This window comes from Clarias gariepinus, chromosome 3 (genome assembly GCF_024256425.1).
Source record: "Clarias gariepinus isolate MV-2021 ecotype Netherlands chromosome 3, CGAR_prim_01v2, whole genome shotgun sequence".
NCBI classification, from domain to species: Eukaryota; Metazoa; Chordata; class Actinopteri; order Siluriformes; family Clariidae; genus Clarias; species Clarias gariepinus.
Genome location: NC_071102.1, coordinates 61,485 through 80,247, shown reverse-complemented (window position 1 = coordinate 80,247; position 18,763 = coordinate 61,485). Strand labels below are relative to the sequence as shown.

General features: G+C 39.1%; 1 protein-coding gene across 1 annotated transcript; it reads left to right on the top strand.

Moving 5' to 3' along the window:
• The first annotated feature begins 559 nt into the window (after positions 1-559).
• On the top strand, positions 560-18,426 carry vstm2b (V-set and transmembrane domain containing 2B). The gene is made up of 5 exons (XM_053492732.1): positions 560-1,025; positions 1,176-1,351; positions 2,006-2,035; positions 2,408-2,753; positions 17,688-18,426. Exons 1-5 carry the CDS (start codon positions 965-967, stop codon positions 17,756-17,758), a joined length of 684 nt encoding a protein of 227 aa, XP_053348707.1. The 5' UTR covers positions 560-964; the 3' UTR covers positions 17,759-18,426.
• The last annotated feature ends 337 nt before the right edge of the window (positions 18,427-18,763 follow it).

Below are 18,763 nucleotides of genomic sequence, written 5' to 3'. Positions count from 1 at the left end.
CTTCTAGTACATGTTATTTGTGAAAACAAATGAAGAATGTGTATTAGGCTGTTTGTAAACTCCGAACCTCTGTTTATTTCATTTAAGACTGTCACATCATTAATGATCTGCAATATAACCAACTTATGGTGCTGTTGATCCCAGGACAATAAAGGAAGCATTGAGTGAGCATCCACCTGACTCGCAGTGTCGATTAATCCACCATCACCCACACAGTCACACGTGTGTGTGTGTGTGTGTATATATATATATATATAAACACACAAAGTAAATGAGAGATTTCCCGCCTTTTCCTGTCCTATAAACACTCCTGTGTCAGAGGCCACTGCAGACTCCCGGTGCTGCCCGGTTCTGACCCAGGGAGGAGCTCGTGCTCATGTTTAATGGAGAACAGGATGTTTTTAGCTGTTCTTGCTGCTGCAGTCGGGAGTCAGCGCGCGCTCCGGATAGGGTGAGCTCCAGGGGGAGGAGCGCGCGCGGGGCACGGGGGGAGAGAGAGAAGACCTGACACACACACACACACGGAGAGAGTGCGCGCGCCTGCAGTCGCTGTGTTATAATACCGGAGCTGCGCGCGCGTCTCTGTCTGTTAGCGGACCTGCGCGTGGAGTCGTGGTGTGTTCTGTGTTCTTTAACTCTCTGTGTGTGTGTGTGTGTGTGTGTGTGTGTGTGTGTGTGTGTGTGATGGGCGGACATAAACCCGCGCGCAGCGGAATGAGATTCCCACCGGATATACAGCGCACCGGGGGATAACCGGGGGATAACCCGCCTGTACCGGGACACTGGATTACTGTGATCGTTACTGTGATTATTACTGTGATTAAAGCGATTAGCACGGAGTGTTACCGCCGGCGCGTGGACGCGCACACCGGGGCTGAGGATCTATAACCCGGGATGAGAGCGCGCGAGGATCAAAGAGAATCACCGGCATGAGGAAATAAAGCGGCTGCGCGCGCGTCTTACAATGGAGCTGCGGAGACTTTACTGTCTGATCCTGAACACACCGTTACTGCTGTACGGAGAGGGTGAGCGCGCGCGCACACACACACACACACACACACACACACAACTGCTGGGACACTTTTTAAGTCTTTTCTACTAAAGGAAGCGTGTTTAACACACACACACACGTTGTGATTGTGATGTAATTGAGTTTATATTAATATGTATTCTAGCTGCCTTCACTGAAGTGCCCACTGATGTGAGTGTGTGTGAGGGTGAGGACGTGGAGATGCCCTGTGCGTTTCGTGCCGTTGGCGTGTCTCCGTTTTCTCTAGAGATTCAGTGGTGGTATCTTAAGGAGGCGACTCCACGAGACACACACGACACACAAACGGGCAACCGAGCCAAGGTAACACACACACACACACACACACACACACACACATGAACCATAACGGATTAGCATTGGTGTATGGTCATGCATTAATCCCCTTGTCTAGAAAATACCTCTTTACTTTCTTCATTAATATACCCTCAATCACTACACTAACCCCTCTCCCCATACACTAACCCCTCTCCCCATACACTAACCCCTCCAGCTCTACACTAACCCCTCTGTCTTACACTAACCCCTTGGCCCAACTCTAACCCCTCTAACCCTACACTAACTCCTGCAGCCCTGGAGTAAACCCTGCAGTCCTACACTAACCCCTCCAGCCGCACACTAGCCTTTCCAGTCTTACACAAACCCCTTAATCTAGAAAATAACATTTTTACTTTTTCACGCCCTTCTTTGTGACAATTTTACACTAACCCCTTTAGCCCTACACTCGCCCCTTCAGCTCTACACTAACCCTATTCAGTCATACACAAACCCATTATATTGTTCATATTATAAAAACAATGGACACATTCAATAGTATTATGAATAGAACCACTTCTTATGATTTATTACTGCTTGGTTTACAAAGCCAAATGCTACAACTTTCTTTCCCTTTCTGTTTGTGTTATGAATTGTCCATGCTGTTGTAGATTTTCACTGTGTGTGTTGTTTATGTTACAGGTTGCTCCACGAGAGGCCACTAAGATCAGTGTAAGTGTAGAGAAACAGAGAATTTAATCAAAGATGGTTTCAGCGTTACTATGGCAACCAAAAACTATGCAGGTTGGCATAGTTATAAATTGTTGAGTGATATCTTCGTGTAACCTTGCATTTGGGGACACAGTGCAAACTGAAGACATGAAAGAAATGAAGCTGACACACACAGTTCTCTGTGCTGAGTCATTTATAGAGCCGATCATTTTTACACTTCAGCATTATAACTCATTTGAGTTCACTTTCTGTGACTGTAATAAAGTTTTACAACAATCTGAAACACAAACACATATATTGTTGTGTAAGAGCTGTTAATGATGATTTAACACCGATTTCTCCTTCTGTTGTTTCCTGTAATGTCGGTCTCAGACGGTGCGAGTGCAGGGGAACGCCATCTCCCACAAGCTCAGCCTGTCCCAGGTGGGAAAGGATGATGAGGGTGTTTATGAGTGTCGCGTGTCAGATTTGTACTCGGATGACATGCAGGACTTTAAGGTGCAGGCAACACTTCGTGTGACCCCGAGGGACAGCATGCTTGCCGAGGAGGCCGTGTCTCATATCCAAAACCGCTGGACGTTAAAGAGCGCAGCACAAGCCACTAACAAACCGGATCAGGGAAAAAGCCACCCAATCCCTCCATCATCATCACCATCAACCCTCACCACAGCCTCACCACACACTGCTAATGCCTCCAACAGACAGCAGCATGAGACCGGTGAGTGATGGAGCAACAGCACCACCACATGGAGAAAAATAAGCAGACAGGAGAGAGAGGAAAAGAAGGTTGTAGACAGAGTGAAAGAGCAACAGGGAACGAACATTCCATAAACTCTAATTTTCCTAAATACCTTATGACTATATTATAAATATGATAATAATAATAATTTTTATTATCGTTATCACGGAGATCTTAGGGGTTTTGGTGAACTCTGTTACAATCAGCTATTAGTTTAATACCAAATGTTCTACTTCTTCATCAGTAATATTCAGTCGTGGTGGGAGTAGCCCTTTGTTTAGCCTGTTTAAGATCTGAGACCTTCAGAAAACTGAATGTTTCTATGACAGAATTTGCACTAAAGTATGCTGTTCTTTCCCTTAATTTCCTACATGTCAGACTTGTACACCACAGCAAGCTCTAGCATTAGCGGTTATGACGGCTGGAACGATAGGTAACCTTGGGAATTGCCTTTTCTTATCCAGTCTGCTGTGATGAGTGTGTTTGGATATGCTGTAAGGGTTTATTATAGCACTCCGTGATATCCTTTGGGTTTTGAGTTCTAAGTTAGCATTGCTAGCCTGTGTTAGCTATCATTCACAATGGCATTTTCAACAGTATGTTCATGAGCTTATATTGTGTAGGTTTTCACTTTTGATTTGTAATCACCACATATCTCTCGTCTCTCCTGCAGTGCAACTTTTATTGTCAGCATTGTCTCCTTTACTATACGTATTGAACAACCTGAATTACACAAGGATGGCATTTTCATACAACTTGTTGTGTGGTGATTTAAATATCTCTGAGTTTCTCCATAATGGAGTGTACTTCCATGTTCCCATGGCTTTGCTTTAGATGCTTTGCTTTTCTTCAGCTGTTTTTTTTTCCCCTTTTCAAGAGTTGGTTCTAGCCTTCAGCCATTTTTAGATGTTATGGCTATTTTATCGATTAATGCAGGTGGACTTGTCTCCCCTGATGGACAGGGACATTAAGAGACTGCTGTACCTGACTGATCATCTCCCGCATGCCCCCACTAAGGTGCAGCGTATTCAGGACTCAACTAGACTTCCTATACTGTAGTTCGCTAGGTTTTTTGGTGAACCAAAAAAAAATGGGGGCAGAGCACTGACGTGGGCTGCAGAATTCAATGAGCTGAGGTTAGATTGACTGAAAGTGCTACCCACCCCGACACCCCAACATGTGGCAGACATTTTTATGCTTGCTAATTAGAGTGAGACAGATCACTACGCAGGGTATAGCCTCCTGTCGAGGATGACGGAATTGATAATGGCGTACACAGTGGTGAATCCCCAAGACTCCTGAACAACAGGCTGCTCGTTAATCTTATTAATGAGGAAAAATATATGAATATAGTAAAATGCATAAATTTGGCAGAATTAAAACAATTGCAGAATAAAATGAGTCAGTCATCGTATGTGTTAATGTGTTAATAATAATAATATATTATATTAAAGGATATATTATTATATATTTATATGATTGATTTTTCAGTTGTGTTTATTCAAATGTATCTGTAGTTCACTCTGAAGGAATTCAAGGCCTATTTATTTTTGGCATACATTAGCAAAATGACATAGATTTTAAATGAAAAGATGGAGATTAAATAACTTTAGTGAAGAGTGCAGAATACCTCAATATCATGTTTTAGCCCACCCATTTTTTCAACCTATTATAAATATCAGAAGTACAGAAGGACTGACAGGTGTTCCTTGTCCCCCAGGTGAGATCTGCTAGACTGACACTCCACACAATAAATAACTGGTTTAAACCTATGAAGACTGCATTTGAGAACTGTGTATGGTAGAAAAGCAAATCATTTTGGAGCTGAGAAACTCAATTTGCGGTGTCTTAATAAATAATAAAAATGTTATAACATTTAACATCAGCATTCAGGCAGGCAGTTCATGTAAATCAACTGTTGGTGTTAATTGATGTTAATATGGAGTCCAAGTATTTATTGGAGGCTCAGGTAGACTCGTAGGAAATTCCTGAACTAGGGAGCGACTGCAGCCAAGTCAAGTCCTCAAAGAAACAGCTGTCAACATCAGTCGAGGCCAGAAGCATTTTTATGCTAGAGTGGAACAGTCACTAGACACCAGACGCATCCCAAAGAGACATTCGGGGTATCCATGTGACGAGATCTCTAACCAGAAGCAGGGCACCAGGATGGGTCAGACGGGTCCGGAAGGCAGAAGGAGTCTGGTGATCTAATGTATAAGGTTATTAATCTATATTTAGTGTGGAGACTCCGGCAGGACTAACTATGACAGCATAACTAAAAGGGAGAGCCAAAAGAAAACACAAACATGAGGGCTTCCTGAGATGTAAAGCAAACAATCACCTCACTGTCAGCAAACTTAAGTGATCAATGAAAGTAAGGAAGACAGCATTTAAACATACCAGTTCACCATAATACTCTACGTCCATGACTCCCCCAGATCTGCTCCTTTACCTAAGGCTAATCTATTTATAAAAATGCTTGGCTAAATAAATAGGTTTTTAGCCTGGACTTAAACACTGAGACTGTGTCTGAGTCCCGAACACTATTTGGAAGACTATTTCATAACTTTGGGGCTTTGTAAGAAAAAGCTCCGCCCCCTGCTGTAGTTTTCATAATACGCGGTACTGATAAGCAGCCTGCATCCTTTGATCGAAGTAGGCGTAGCGGATCGTAAGACACTAGCAGTTCACTCAGATACTGCGGCGCGAGACCATTTAATGATTTATATGTCAAAAGTAGTATTTCAATAAAGTGCCAATGAAGTGAAAATAAGATGGGAGAGTTGTGCTCGTACCTCTGGTTCTAGTGAGGACTCTCACTGATGCATTCTGGACTAGCTGAAGCTTGTTTATTCACCTAGTTCAACAACCAGACAGTAAGGCGTTGAAATAGTCCAACCTAGTAACAGTATATTCCCTATTTTGGCAATATTTTTGAGGTGAAAGAATGCTATCCTAGTAATATTATCTACATGAGCTTCAAATGAAAGGCTGGGATCTATAATCACACCGAGGTCTCTTACTGGTGCACTTGATGGAACAGCAAGACCATCTAAAGTTACAGTGTGATCAGAAAGCTTGCTTCTAGCTGCATGCGCTCCTATGACTAGAATTTCTGGAAGTAAATTGGCATTCAGTCTCTTTTATATCCTTTACCAATTGCTCAACTTAAGCAAGCTGGTTTTTCTCATCTGGTTTTCAATTCAATTTTATTTGTATAGCGCTTTTAGCAATTTTTATTGCCGCAAAGCAGCTTTACACAATCAAAAAAATTATTTAAGTTTGTATGAAATGTGAATTTGTATGAATCAAAATGGTCAGTTTGTCCCTGGTGAGCAAGCCCAGGGCGACAGTGGCAAGAAAAAAAAAACTCCCTGAGATGGTAAAAGGAAGAAACCTTGAGAGGAACCAGACTCAACAGGGAACCCATCATCATTTGGGTGAAACAGAAAGCAGTAAATGATCTGCATTTATACAGTGTGTAGGGTGGGAGGCAGTTCAGCTATAATAGCTGATGTTAATTGATGTTAATATGGAGTCCAAGTAGTTATTGAAGACCCAGGTAGACTTGTAAGAAGTTCCAGTCCTGAACTATGGAACTGTCAAGTCCCCAGAGAAAGAGTTGCCAGCACCAGTCAAGGCCAGAACCATTTTCTAGGTAGAGAGAATCATCCCCAGACACCAGATGCATCCCAGAGAGATACACGGGGCATCCATGTAACGAGATCTTCAGCCAGAAGCGGGGCACCAGGATGGGTCAGACAGGTCCGGGGGGCAGACGGAGTCTGGATCACTGGCAGCTCAGGAACGACATGTGTAGCTCGACAGAGAAAGAGTGAAAGGGGGAGACAGGAGGAAAGAGAAAGAGGGGGGAAAAGAGAAGAAGATGAGAGATGGCAGTTAGGTATGGTCACAGTCACACAATGTATAATGTGAATGTATATTAACTGTAGAGTGCAAGCAGAGACTCCGGCAGGACTAACTATGACATCATAACTAAAAGGGAGGAGCCAGAAGAAAACACAAACATGAGGGCTTCCTGAGATGTAAAGCAAACAATCACCTCACTGTCAGTAAACCTAAGTGATCAATGAGAGTAAGGAAGACAGCATTCAAACATACCAGTTCACCATAATACTCTACGTCCATGAGTCCCCCAGATCTGCTCCTTTACCTAGGGCAAATCTATTTATTAAAATGCTTGGCTAAATAAATAGGTTTTTAGCCTGGACTTAAACACTGAGACTTTGTCTGAGTCCCAAACACTATTTGGAAGACTATTTCGTGATTTTGGGGCTTTGTAAGAAAAAGCTCTACCCCCAGCTGTATTTTTCATAATATGCGGTACTGACAAGCAGCCTGCATCCTTTGAACGAAGTAGGCGTGGCGGTTCGTAAGACACTAGCAGTTCGCTCAGGTACTGCGGCGCGAGACCATTTAATGCTTTATATGTCAAGAGTAGTATTTGCCAATGCAGTGAAGATAAGATAGGGGTGATGTGCTCATATCCTCTGGTTCTAGTGAGTGACTAGTTCTATGACTAGAACTTCTGTCTTATCCGGATTAAGCAGAAGGAAGTTAATTAGCATCCAATTTCTTATGTCCTGCACACATTGCTCAATTTTAGTAAGCTGTTTTTTCTCATCAGGTTTTGCTGAGACATATAACTGTGTATCGTCAGCATAACGATGAAAACTAATACCATGCTTACGGGTTATGTTGCCCAGAGGAAGCATGTAAAGGGAAAAAAGCAGTGGACCTAAAACTGAACCCTGCGGAACGCCAAACTCCACTAGAGAACATGAAGAATAATCACCATTTAAGTCTACATACTGATAATGATGGGTCAGATAGGATCTGAGCCAGGAGAGGGCTGTACCCTTAATTCCTACTACATTTTCTAATCTGTGAAGAAGAATAGCGTGATCAATGGTGTCAAAAGCTGCACTGAGGTCGAGTAATACAAGCATACTTACACAAACCTGATCAGAGGCCAATAGGAGGTCATTTACTACTTTAACGAGTGCTGTCTCTGTGCTGTGATGAGGCCTAAATTTTTGACTGTTACAGTTCATGTATGCCATTTCTATGTGGATATGAGCATAGCTGTTCCGCTACCATCTTTTTCAGAATCTTAGAGATAAAGGGGTGGTTTGATATTGGCCTGTAACTGGACAGCTGACAGGGACTGGACAGCTGACAGGGTTTTGCTGAGACTTATAACTGTGTCGCCAGCATAACAATGATAACTAATATCATACTTACTGATTATGTTGCCCAAAGGAAGCATGTAAAGGGGGGAAAAAAGCAGTAGCCCTAAAACCGAACCCTGTGGAACACCAAACTCCATTAGAGAACATGCAGAATAATCACCATTTAAATCTAGGTTATTGTGTGTGTTATTGAGTAGAGATTGGGAAAAATCAATTCAGTTTTGTGTGCTGATTTATGTATTACCATATTGACGAGTGGCGCAGTGGTGAAGTGCTCGCCCTATCATCCGGAGATCGCAAGTTCGATCCTCGGGTGATGCTGTAACCTCTCGCAGCCGGAGGCCTAGAGAGAGCTGATTGGCCGAGCTCTCTCCCAGGGGAGGCATGAGAGGTACGTCGTGCTCCCACATTAATGACGGCTCTACAGCCAGTCAAGAGCGTCTGTAAGCTCATGCATGCAGAAGGAGCAGATAGCGCTGTCCTCCAAATATGTGTTACGCCGCCCCTAACGGGGCGTGAGCAAGCAGTTCATGAAGATGCGGTCAGTGACCTCACGTGGTTCAGAGGAGACCCGTGATAGTCTGCAGTCCTCCCGAGTGAGTGGTAGTAGAAGCTTAATGTGGGAGCCCCCTAGTGACAGAAAGGAATTGGACACGACCAAGTTGGGGAGAAAACGTAAATATCAAATCAAGGTCGAGGTGAATTAGAGATGGAGTTTAAGTTAGTGGTTTTTTTCACTTCATATTAGGGAAAAAACCCACCCCCAACTCCTTTTGGGTAAAGGCAAGTGTGTGTGTGTGTGTGTGTGTGTGTGTGTGTGTGTGTGTGTGTGTGTGTGTGTATCTGTGCATGCAAAGCGCGCGCACAAACACACTCTTTTCGGCTTCGCACACACAGACACACACACTCTCTGCCTTACACACAAACTCCGCTGTATCACGAAACACGAGAGGAGAGGAAAATGGATCTTTATCCCCTATGAGACTTGCTTTTGCTTTATATGCGCGCTGTACAAACACGCTAACAAACACAAAATTAAATATGTTTTACACACACACACACACACACACGTGGTCACAGTGTTATAGTAAACAGTACACACGTGCACGGATGTTGATTATGCCAGTAAGAGACAAGCACTAAGACCCAGCAGGGGAGGTGATTACCCACAATTCCGCAGCGCGAGAGAAAGAAAAACCGTTGGCTCAAATGTATATCGAAATATCGGAAATGTGTTTAAAAATTGTAACACCGTTATTGAAAAAAAGATTCTATCGCGATATATATTGAAGAATTATTGTCCAGCCCTACCGCATATCATATAAACAATGTGCATTTTATAGAAGATGCTAATTTATTTTGGATTACTATTAATGTAATGTTCTTTATGCAGACTGAAACCGGTACTGTGCGTGTGTGTATTATTTTATTTATTTTTTTATCTGAAAGACCAAACGTATACATAACTTTACAGTGAAATTCTTTATTCTTTGCATATCCCAGCTTCTTGTTAAAGGGTCAGTCAGCGTCTGGGTTGAGGGTCTTGCACAAGGGTTAACCCTAGACATCTCTTTATCACACATCTTGTGTGTGATAGAGAAAAAGATGCATCATAAACTGCTGTATTTTATTATTTTTTTCATTATATTCCTAAGGACACCAAAACTAGAAACCATATTGATTTTCGTTCTTCGCTAACCCACATCTCGGCCAGCCCGAGCGGTTCTAACTGAAACTAGTGCTTCGACCTTTTTTTATTACCATTAGTGGTGGTCAGATCTTCAGTCTGTACTGAAGTAAGGCTTGAACGTTGTACTAATTTTGTAACTTGGTTTGGCTTTACAGCAGACACACTGTACAGTTTTATTCACAACATGAAGTAAGTCCTTCTTTCTTCGTACACTTTCTTCTTTTTCTATTAAGACTTTTTTCTATTTTGCATTGTGGCCTTTAAACAAAGATGTTTCTTCATGACACGAGTCACCTTATCCCTGTGAAACGGTGATCTGCATATAGTTTAATGGATTAAATGAAGCTTAGATGTAAAGGATTTGCACAGTTGATTGTACGAGTTACGTGAGCCACAGTTACACAGATGCGCTGGTTCTGTTTCACCATTCGACAGTTGGTTAACGTAACAACATGATGAAAGTGAAAACAGGAATAGATTTAACTGGATGAAAGGTTTGTTACAAAAATTTCTTGCAAAAGATCTGCACATCTCCTTCCAGTAACACAGTATGCAGAACAAATGACACTAAAGAGAATCTTCATGTGAACTCGGGCCCCTGTGCTTTCTGGGATTTCACCAGTGTTTTCTTATTTGTGCTCTTCTCTTACTCAATTTTAAGTGGTTGAGAGCACTCTTCGCAAGATAAGAGCGAAAAGCTCTTCACTATGCACAAATTGTGTGCCTGATGCACGGAAATATAAAAATGCGTCATGCAATCAAATTATTCTGTGCTTTTAGAGGAATAATAATCATAATAAAAATAATAAGAATAATAAGAATAATAATATCTAATGCATGGGCAGATCACTGTTCACAATAAACACTATAAAATCCTGGATGTTTGTGTTCTGCCTCTGAATGGCATACAGATTGCTGTTAGATGCTTTGACCTCCAGCACGGCCGCAGAGAGTGTAGTGTTTGTAGAGATCACGCAGATTTGATGAGGCAGATGAGTGGATGCTGAGCCACAGATTGCCACAAGCACTTTGAATCACATCTTTAGGAAAGCCACTATCCAGTTCAACTGTTATGAAAAAATGCCATCAAGCCTTTCTTATTTTTGAATAAAAAATAATTCATTCACACAGAATCCACAGCATCACAGATCATTAGCCATTGCTGCATGTTTAATTTAGCTGTAAAATAAAAATGTTTTTCTTCTTACTACCGCTCTTCATTGCCATATCTCGAATTCGTTTTTACTTTTTTTACATGCAGGGTGTGTGTGTGTGTGTGTGTGTGTGTGTGTGTGTGTGTGTGGTAATTTGAACGGTAGTGATGCACTCTTTATCCACACTGTATTAATGGTTTACAACGGCGGTCTGCGTTCCCTCCTCTATGTTCCCTCCTCTATGAGTCTTTGGCCGAGGTTAATACATTGCTCCAAAAATCCAAGACCAAAGCACAGGAGAAATAGGGCCGTACATTTTTTTTATTACAATTGTGACTTCTAACAATTATGAAAACATGACAATTAATCAAACAATTATTTCTCCAGCATTTAGTTTCTCCTTCTGTGTCTATTTTATATTATTTTACAGTTAAATTATACTTAAAGTACTTTAGATCCATAATATTTCCAAAGTCAGTCATTAATTGTGTTAAATGAGCGTGATACTAATATAATGATGATAATATTTAACAGAATAATTGTGATTATGTTTTGTGCCATAATCGAGCAGCTCTAAGCTGAAATAATGTTAATGATTAGATTTACACCAGAGGTTCTCAAACATTTTCTGTCGTTCCCCACTTAAGGTGGTGGGCGAATTTTCAAGCCCCACTTGTCAACAAAATGATAATGAAATCGGCCAGGTTTACTCTTTATTGAAATATCAATTTCTAAACCAATAAGATCAAATAACACCAAGTTCAAAACAGATAAAATACACGTGCAATTGTTATAACAGACTTACTGCGTCACTTATCTAGAGCTTTCTTTCAAAGAAGTCGAGTGGCTTATTAACGTGACTGGGGTGTGTTGTCTCTAAGTGTCTTCCTACTTTAAGTGTCTCATGCTGTCTGCTGCCAGCGGTTTAAGACACACACAGGTCCTCTGCCCTCACCATCCCCATCATGAATCCAAGTGCAACATAGGCTTTATCATGTTTTCCTTTCAGTTGGCATTTTGGTTGATTAGGCTAATAGTGCTAAATCACCTGCTTTTTTGTGGTCCATGTAACAAATGTATCCATTGACGTTCATTACGCTCACTACATACAGTACGCTACTGACCCTGTTTGTGTCCGCGGTAAAATTAGTTTGATATTCGCATCTCCGAATTCAATAGCTGCGTAAATAAACTCGCAAATAAGATACCCACATATATTTCCTCTCTACATTGTCTTTAAGCTACATCCGCCTTAAATTCTATATATTTAAAAGCATAAACACTATTTTTTTTTTCTCTACGGCGCAATGGTTTAGGGATCATCGCAAAATGCCGCATACTAACAAAAAACGTAGAACGATTTTGATCTTCCCTTCTGTTCAGCGTCTGAAGGATCAAAAAGCAACTTTGTTGCCACACTGGAAACTATAAATGCAGGACTAGTACTGCCTGATAAAATATTAATTTTTAACAAAAATACAGAAACATTAACATACACATCGGAATAAATGAAATGACATATATAATACCGAATGTTTCTTTATATATTGTTCCTCTGCAATTAAAATGCCGACGTTAAACTGTTATTGTTGCACTATGGTTCCACTTTTTCTCTGATGTTATTTTAATTTACTTGTATTAATGATCCATTTCTTTGCGTGTGATTGTTTAGTTTCGAGTGTCCGATCTTTATTGTCAATAAAGAAAAGCATGAATTAGAATAGGTACTGTCCTATTATTTTCCACTAATTCCCTCCCGTTCATTGCGCCCCACCTGTCATGTCTGTATTCCCCACTAGTGGAGCGCCCCACACTTTGAGAGCCACGTATTTACACAAACATGTTACAAACTACTGATAAATATCAATTAAAATGTTATGACCCTATGCAAATGGGTCTAGAGCTGAAGAATCATGTGAACAATAAATCAATATTGTGTTATTGTTTATTATGGACGTTATGTGCATTGTTCATTTAATCACTTAAAGCATGAGATTTCTACACAAATCCTGCTTCTGGATTAGAGACATAACCCACAGGATTACTGAACACAGCAGTGTAATGAAGGCAAAGCTGCCCAGCTCTGTGGCAGTCCTGAAGGCTTCAATATTTAACATGTTCAGAGTGAGAACAGATTTCCTCTTACCTGGAGAGAACCTTAGCACACCTGAGCTCTAAAACCTCATTATGTGACTTTAGGCTTTATTTTGTACAGAAACAAAAACCAAGAAGAACAGGAGATGGTTAGTTACTGTTATCATGCACATGGGTAGCAATGATATCGTGTTCATTTTATTTTTGTTGTTATAAGCAAACAATGTTTGCTATGCAAGGAATTTGTTTCAGAATCCTGAGACACGTCTATTATTGGGGGTAAAACTGTGTGTGTGGTTTATGTGTGTGCGCAATAGGCTTACAGATGGTACCTTAACCAGAATAATGGTTTGTTATAAAAAAGGAAAATCTCTATCTCTTTTATTCCAGGGATTTTAAAAACTGTAACAATGTCAATTTTAAAATCTAGAATTCAGAAGATTTGAAATTTGCACAAATTTAAAAAGAGACCTCAAGCACTGCAGGTCTTCAGAAAGGCCTCAGATCCAAGAGGCAAGTAATCCTCGTCCCAGGAGCTGACTTAAGTTAAGTGGGGAAGGGTGCATTTTAGCTTTTTTGTCTGACCTCACTGTTTTTGTGTGAGGAATTTGAATTTATAGCTGAAACATGTTCACACCTGTGGAGCCCTTACCGAAAAAAATATGGCAATATATTGTATATTATAATGCAATATATAAAATTATAGATTAGATTTTTAATAAATTTTGACTTAAAAAAATGGGAATTGTCTTGGTTTACGAGCACCGAGTATCATATCACGCATGTGCTTCTTGTTTTGACGCCGAGCGTCACGTGATTACAGCTGAGCCAACGGTTTCAGTTTATCTTTGAAAAGAATTGCGACAGAGCGGAGTTTATGTGTAAGGCAGAGAGAGTGTGTGTTCGGGAAGCCAAGAGGAGGAAGGGGTGGTAGGGGGGCTGTAAAGGCAACTGTGTGTGTGTGTGTGTGTGTGTGTGTGTGTATACGTAATTTGACACCGTGCTCCTTCACTCACTCACTCTCTCTCTCACACACACACACACACACACACACACACACACTCTTTCCCCTTTACAGACCTCCTCCCACCCCCTCCTCCTCTTGGCTTCCCACACACATATAGACACACTTTCTCTGCCTTGTTGCGGTTCTTTTCAAAGGTAAAGTGCTGGTTCATTTATTATTATTTTTTTTATTTACAGCAGTTATTCCGTTAGTATGCGCTTACGAGAGTGTGACTAGCGATGTTCCTTGCTAATTTTTCCAATAAAACTATTTGTTAATGTGTGTGTGTGTGTGTGTGTGTGTGTGTGCAAACTTATTTTACATTCGGTATCCATGTCATTAACAATAAATAACTAAAATATTATTTTATCAAGAAGTGAAGCAATTAGATAATGTTTGTGTTCAGTGATTTTTGTCTACATTATCATTTAAGGCCAAACTTTTTTTGGTTATACACTTATGATTGAATGTTCAACATTTTTTCATGGCCAAACCATTTAAGCCTACAGTACATGTAGATTCTAATAAAGACATAATATCTCACAAATTCTCCCACATCTGCTCTCAGCCTGCAAATGTGCCCAGTGTGTTTGAAAAATGTGCAGCACATTGCCAGGCCTCTGTGTCAAGTCAGCAAAAAAACACCATCATTCACCCAGACCTTTGGGTGGCGGTAACGCACCGCCTACTAGTGATGGGAAATTTGAATCATTTTAGTGACTCGGTTCTTTGAATCTCGTTCATCAAAATGAACAAATCTTTTTTCTATCTTCATTTAGTTCTTTTGATCAGAAAAAAAATTAAATGTTGCATTTTCAATAAAAGGACCCCCAATACGTCTACATACACACATTTGGCTATAATTCCAGTAATGAAAATATTACAATGCAGCTAAGGACATATAATGAACAGAATGAGCAGCTCACCATCATATCTTCCAGTCAGAGTTGTTCATTCTTTTGAATCTATTGCACTGCATAGCGTCTATGGGAGTCACAAGACAAAAGAACGAACGACTCGGGGTAGAAGAGTCATTGAAAAAGAATCGCTCAATTCTGTTTCCTGTACATAACCTTCGGAGGGTTTGCGATGATTTGCGCATGCGTTTACTCATTCTTCTGAGTTACGTTAAAGACTCGTTCAAAAGAAACGAAGTGTTTATGGACGACCCCTCACCACCGCCTACTTTGCCTGCCGTGGATCAAATAAAGAAGAAGACCGACGGTGAAGGTGGGTTTTACTTTTTTTGCGCCGAATTTAAAATTAAGTGTGTGGTTATTATTGACAAGGAGTCAGAATGTTAAAAACCGATACAATGTTAAAAAATGTTAAAGTTAAAACCACAGAGTCTGTGGTCAAAAAACTAGTAGTATATTTTAGCTGAGAATTACACAGCTTATGTTTGTTCTTGAATTGCAAAAGGAATTCAAATTCTATCTGTTGATGGTTTAGCATATGGATTAGCATATCTAGTTAATTAACACTAGTGCGGTTTAACTTGTTTTTTTTTTTATTTGTTTGTTTTTTAATGGTTAAAATCAGTCAGCTGGTTACAGTATTATTATTATTATTATTATTATTAGGCTGGTTTTAAGTTAACCAGTGTGGTTTTACATATTAAGGTACTTTTTACTTTTTCTTTAAAAATAAAAATAGTAAGTTAATGTTACTGCATGATCAGTTTTTGTAACTTTAAAAACTTTTCCCCAAACATGTAACTTTAGAGATATCAGTTAATTATAGTCTATAAATAAAGACCAGTATGTATGTTTGTCAAAAGGTTATCTTGGTAATTATATACACTTTATTTTAACTGTTGTTTTTTTTTTTTTTCAGAAGCCACTCCAGAAACATTTGAGGAGAGCAACAATCTCAACAAAGAAAATGCAGGAGAGTCTAAATCAGCACCACATCATCAGTCAGGTAAGCAGCAGCTGACGAGCAAGCTCAAGCCCACCTCTCAACCGTCAGACAGTTGGAAATGAAGTAGCTGAATGGTATTTAGGTAAATCTCAAATGTTTTATTACACTTTTCTTTTGGTTTCATTAGATACTAAGCAGCTTCAGGACTTTGGACAAGTGTGTTGGACATCTACCAAAAGAAAAAGACTAATGTAGCTGGTGAGATAAAAAAAAAAACTTTTCCAGCCCTGTTCCTGTCGCCCTTATATACAGCAAGCAACCAATTTTCACTTTAGAAATTTACAAATTTTTGACTGATTCTTTTCACTGGAAGATGAGTGAGACACTTAATATCTTTGTGTGACACTTAATATCTTTGTGTGACACTTAATATCTTTGTCAGGTTGTGTGACATTTTGTATCAACAACACTATTGTTTGTTAAAATTGTATTTTGCACATTTACGTTTATTCCAAGTTTTTATTTATTTTTACGCATGGGCTTGATTAAAAAAATTAGTAGTAATAGTAAACTGTTAATATTGTTAACCTGCTGGATTTAATGTTGTGGTGGACAGAGGTCAGTATGGACACTGACTGGTCTCAGGTGGTGTTTGTTGTGGTTCATCACTGTATGCTGTTAACTGATAATTTTTGATATGTTCAATAAAACTATAATATTTTTCATTTGTGTTTCATGCATCTCATTTATATATGGCTTTAAACTCATGGTCTTGTATATGGGTTATGGTTAGGCTTATGCAAATGATCCATAAGCATAGTGTAAAAAATATAAATGGATATATTTAATCAAATTCAATATATAAAAGTATATTGTTAAATATAAAATGATATACATTAAGATATATGTATAAATATATTTTTTAATCCAATATATTATTCAGTATATTGTGAATATATTTAAATCAGAACATTTAATCCTTCAATATATTGACGGTTAATATATAGAGAAATATATTTTCTTAGCGTAAGGGGAGGGTGAATTATTTGCTTTTAAATGATGTCTAACCAAAGCACACACAGTAACACTAAAACAAGAACAAGAACGAATAGGAATAAGGACCCTGATTATACTGCATAAATATTATTTAGTACCAACTTAACCAATGTTTTTTTTTTTTTTTTTAACTCATTATTGTACAGTAAATATCAATAGCTCTGGTTCTAATTATTTGTTTGTTGTATAAAGTGATGTGGAAATTACCATGTTTTCTTTAACACATGTTATTTAATACAACATATGACATTTTTATGACTTAACCTTTACTTAGAATTAAAAACCGGCAATTGCAGCTGTTTTGCAAAATGTCCCTTTGCGCCACCTGGTGGTCATTTCACGTATGACTTTGAAATGCGACTGATTTTATTTTGGTCGCTGACGTTTTGCAGCGACAGTGAGCACGGAGGTAATAGGGATTCTGGTTGACTACCTCCTATACATGCCTAAAGTGAAAAGAAGTGCAGTGATTATTTCCACCTGTTTTTGTATGTATTAGTGCCATGTGTGATTCCTCGAGACTTGAGATTGTACAATAATATGAAACTACCACTGCTGACATGTAAAACTTGTACATCTCTCCCTGCACTCATCATCGGCTCTGTAATACGTCTTATGTACCTGAACATTTCACAAGGAAAGGTGAGGTCTGGTACCATAAGGAGGCACTCCTGGCCTAGTGTACTGAGCCAACGGTACCTGGACATATTTGTGTCTTGGGTAAAGCACTGAAGGACAGCAGTGTTTATCATGGTCCTGTGTAATAGTTCAGATGGTGTGTACACTCAGATTTTACTAACAGTGATGATGCTAACAGTGTTTATTTGTGTTGTTTAGGTTCCGTCGACATGGTGACTGTGGAGCCGAGGATTTGCATTGTGCTGCTGATCTTTTACACGCTCTTCTGAATGAGAACAACAAACACCAATCCTTTATCTACCAAACACCGGGATGTTATTAACCACAAACAGGCCAGTAAAAAAGTGATCAGTGTTTCAGCACATTAAAGACGACTTGCAAGGACAGCAAAGAGAAACAGAACAACTGGAAAAATCTGAATTATTACATAGTTTAATGATAATTGGACCGTATGAGACGCATGAAAAAATATATATATACACACACACATCTATATGTATATAAATACATATATAAATATGACTCTAGGTGAGTTAGCACTCTTTCTTTCTCTTACATTCAGACACACAGATTGGATGTACCACCATTTGTCACATATTATTTATTAACTTAAACTCTTAAATTGGAATTTAGAGTATTTTTATTGGCATTATAATTTGATTATTTTATGAATTACTTTTTCAGTCTTGAAAATTAAAATAAAAGTGTTTCAATGTTTCATTCTTGCATGAGCTGTTGATCAGTTTCCCACAGGTTTATTTCTGTGTGTGTGTGTGTGTGTGTGTGTATGTCTGATGACCGTGAGTAATTGCGTTTTTCATCAGTTTTTATTTTCATCCTGTATAAATTGTGCTATTTTTTTAAATAATTAATGCACATGTCAATCGTTGATGTTTGTCCTTGATAATGTTAATTTTTTATTAAGATTGTGATCGAATAAATCATTTGTTTATTTAATGAAAAAAATACATCATGTTGTAAATAATGGTTAAAATAAAGATGTTGCTTTGAAATAATGCAATTGTTCTGATGTTTCCTTTTTCACAATTTACAAATAATGTGAAATCATCTGAAATAATATGAGCAGCTATGTTAATAATATAAGTGTACATTCCTGGTTTATTATTTACTACGGCAGCAGAGGAAGAGCACAAAGGATAAAGCAATCAAACCTCAATTAATCAAGCCTCTGTGAAGAAATCTATGTCACATGACTAAGTGGAGTAATGTGTACTGGATTATTTGTCATTTTCTTTTTTTAAATCCCTAATTTT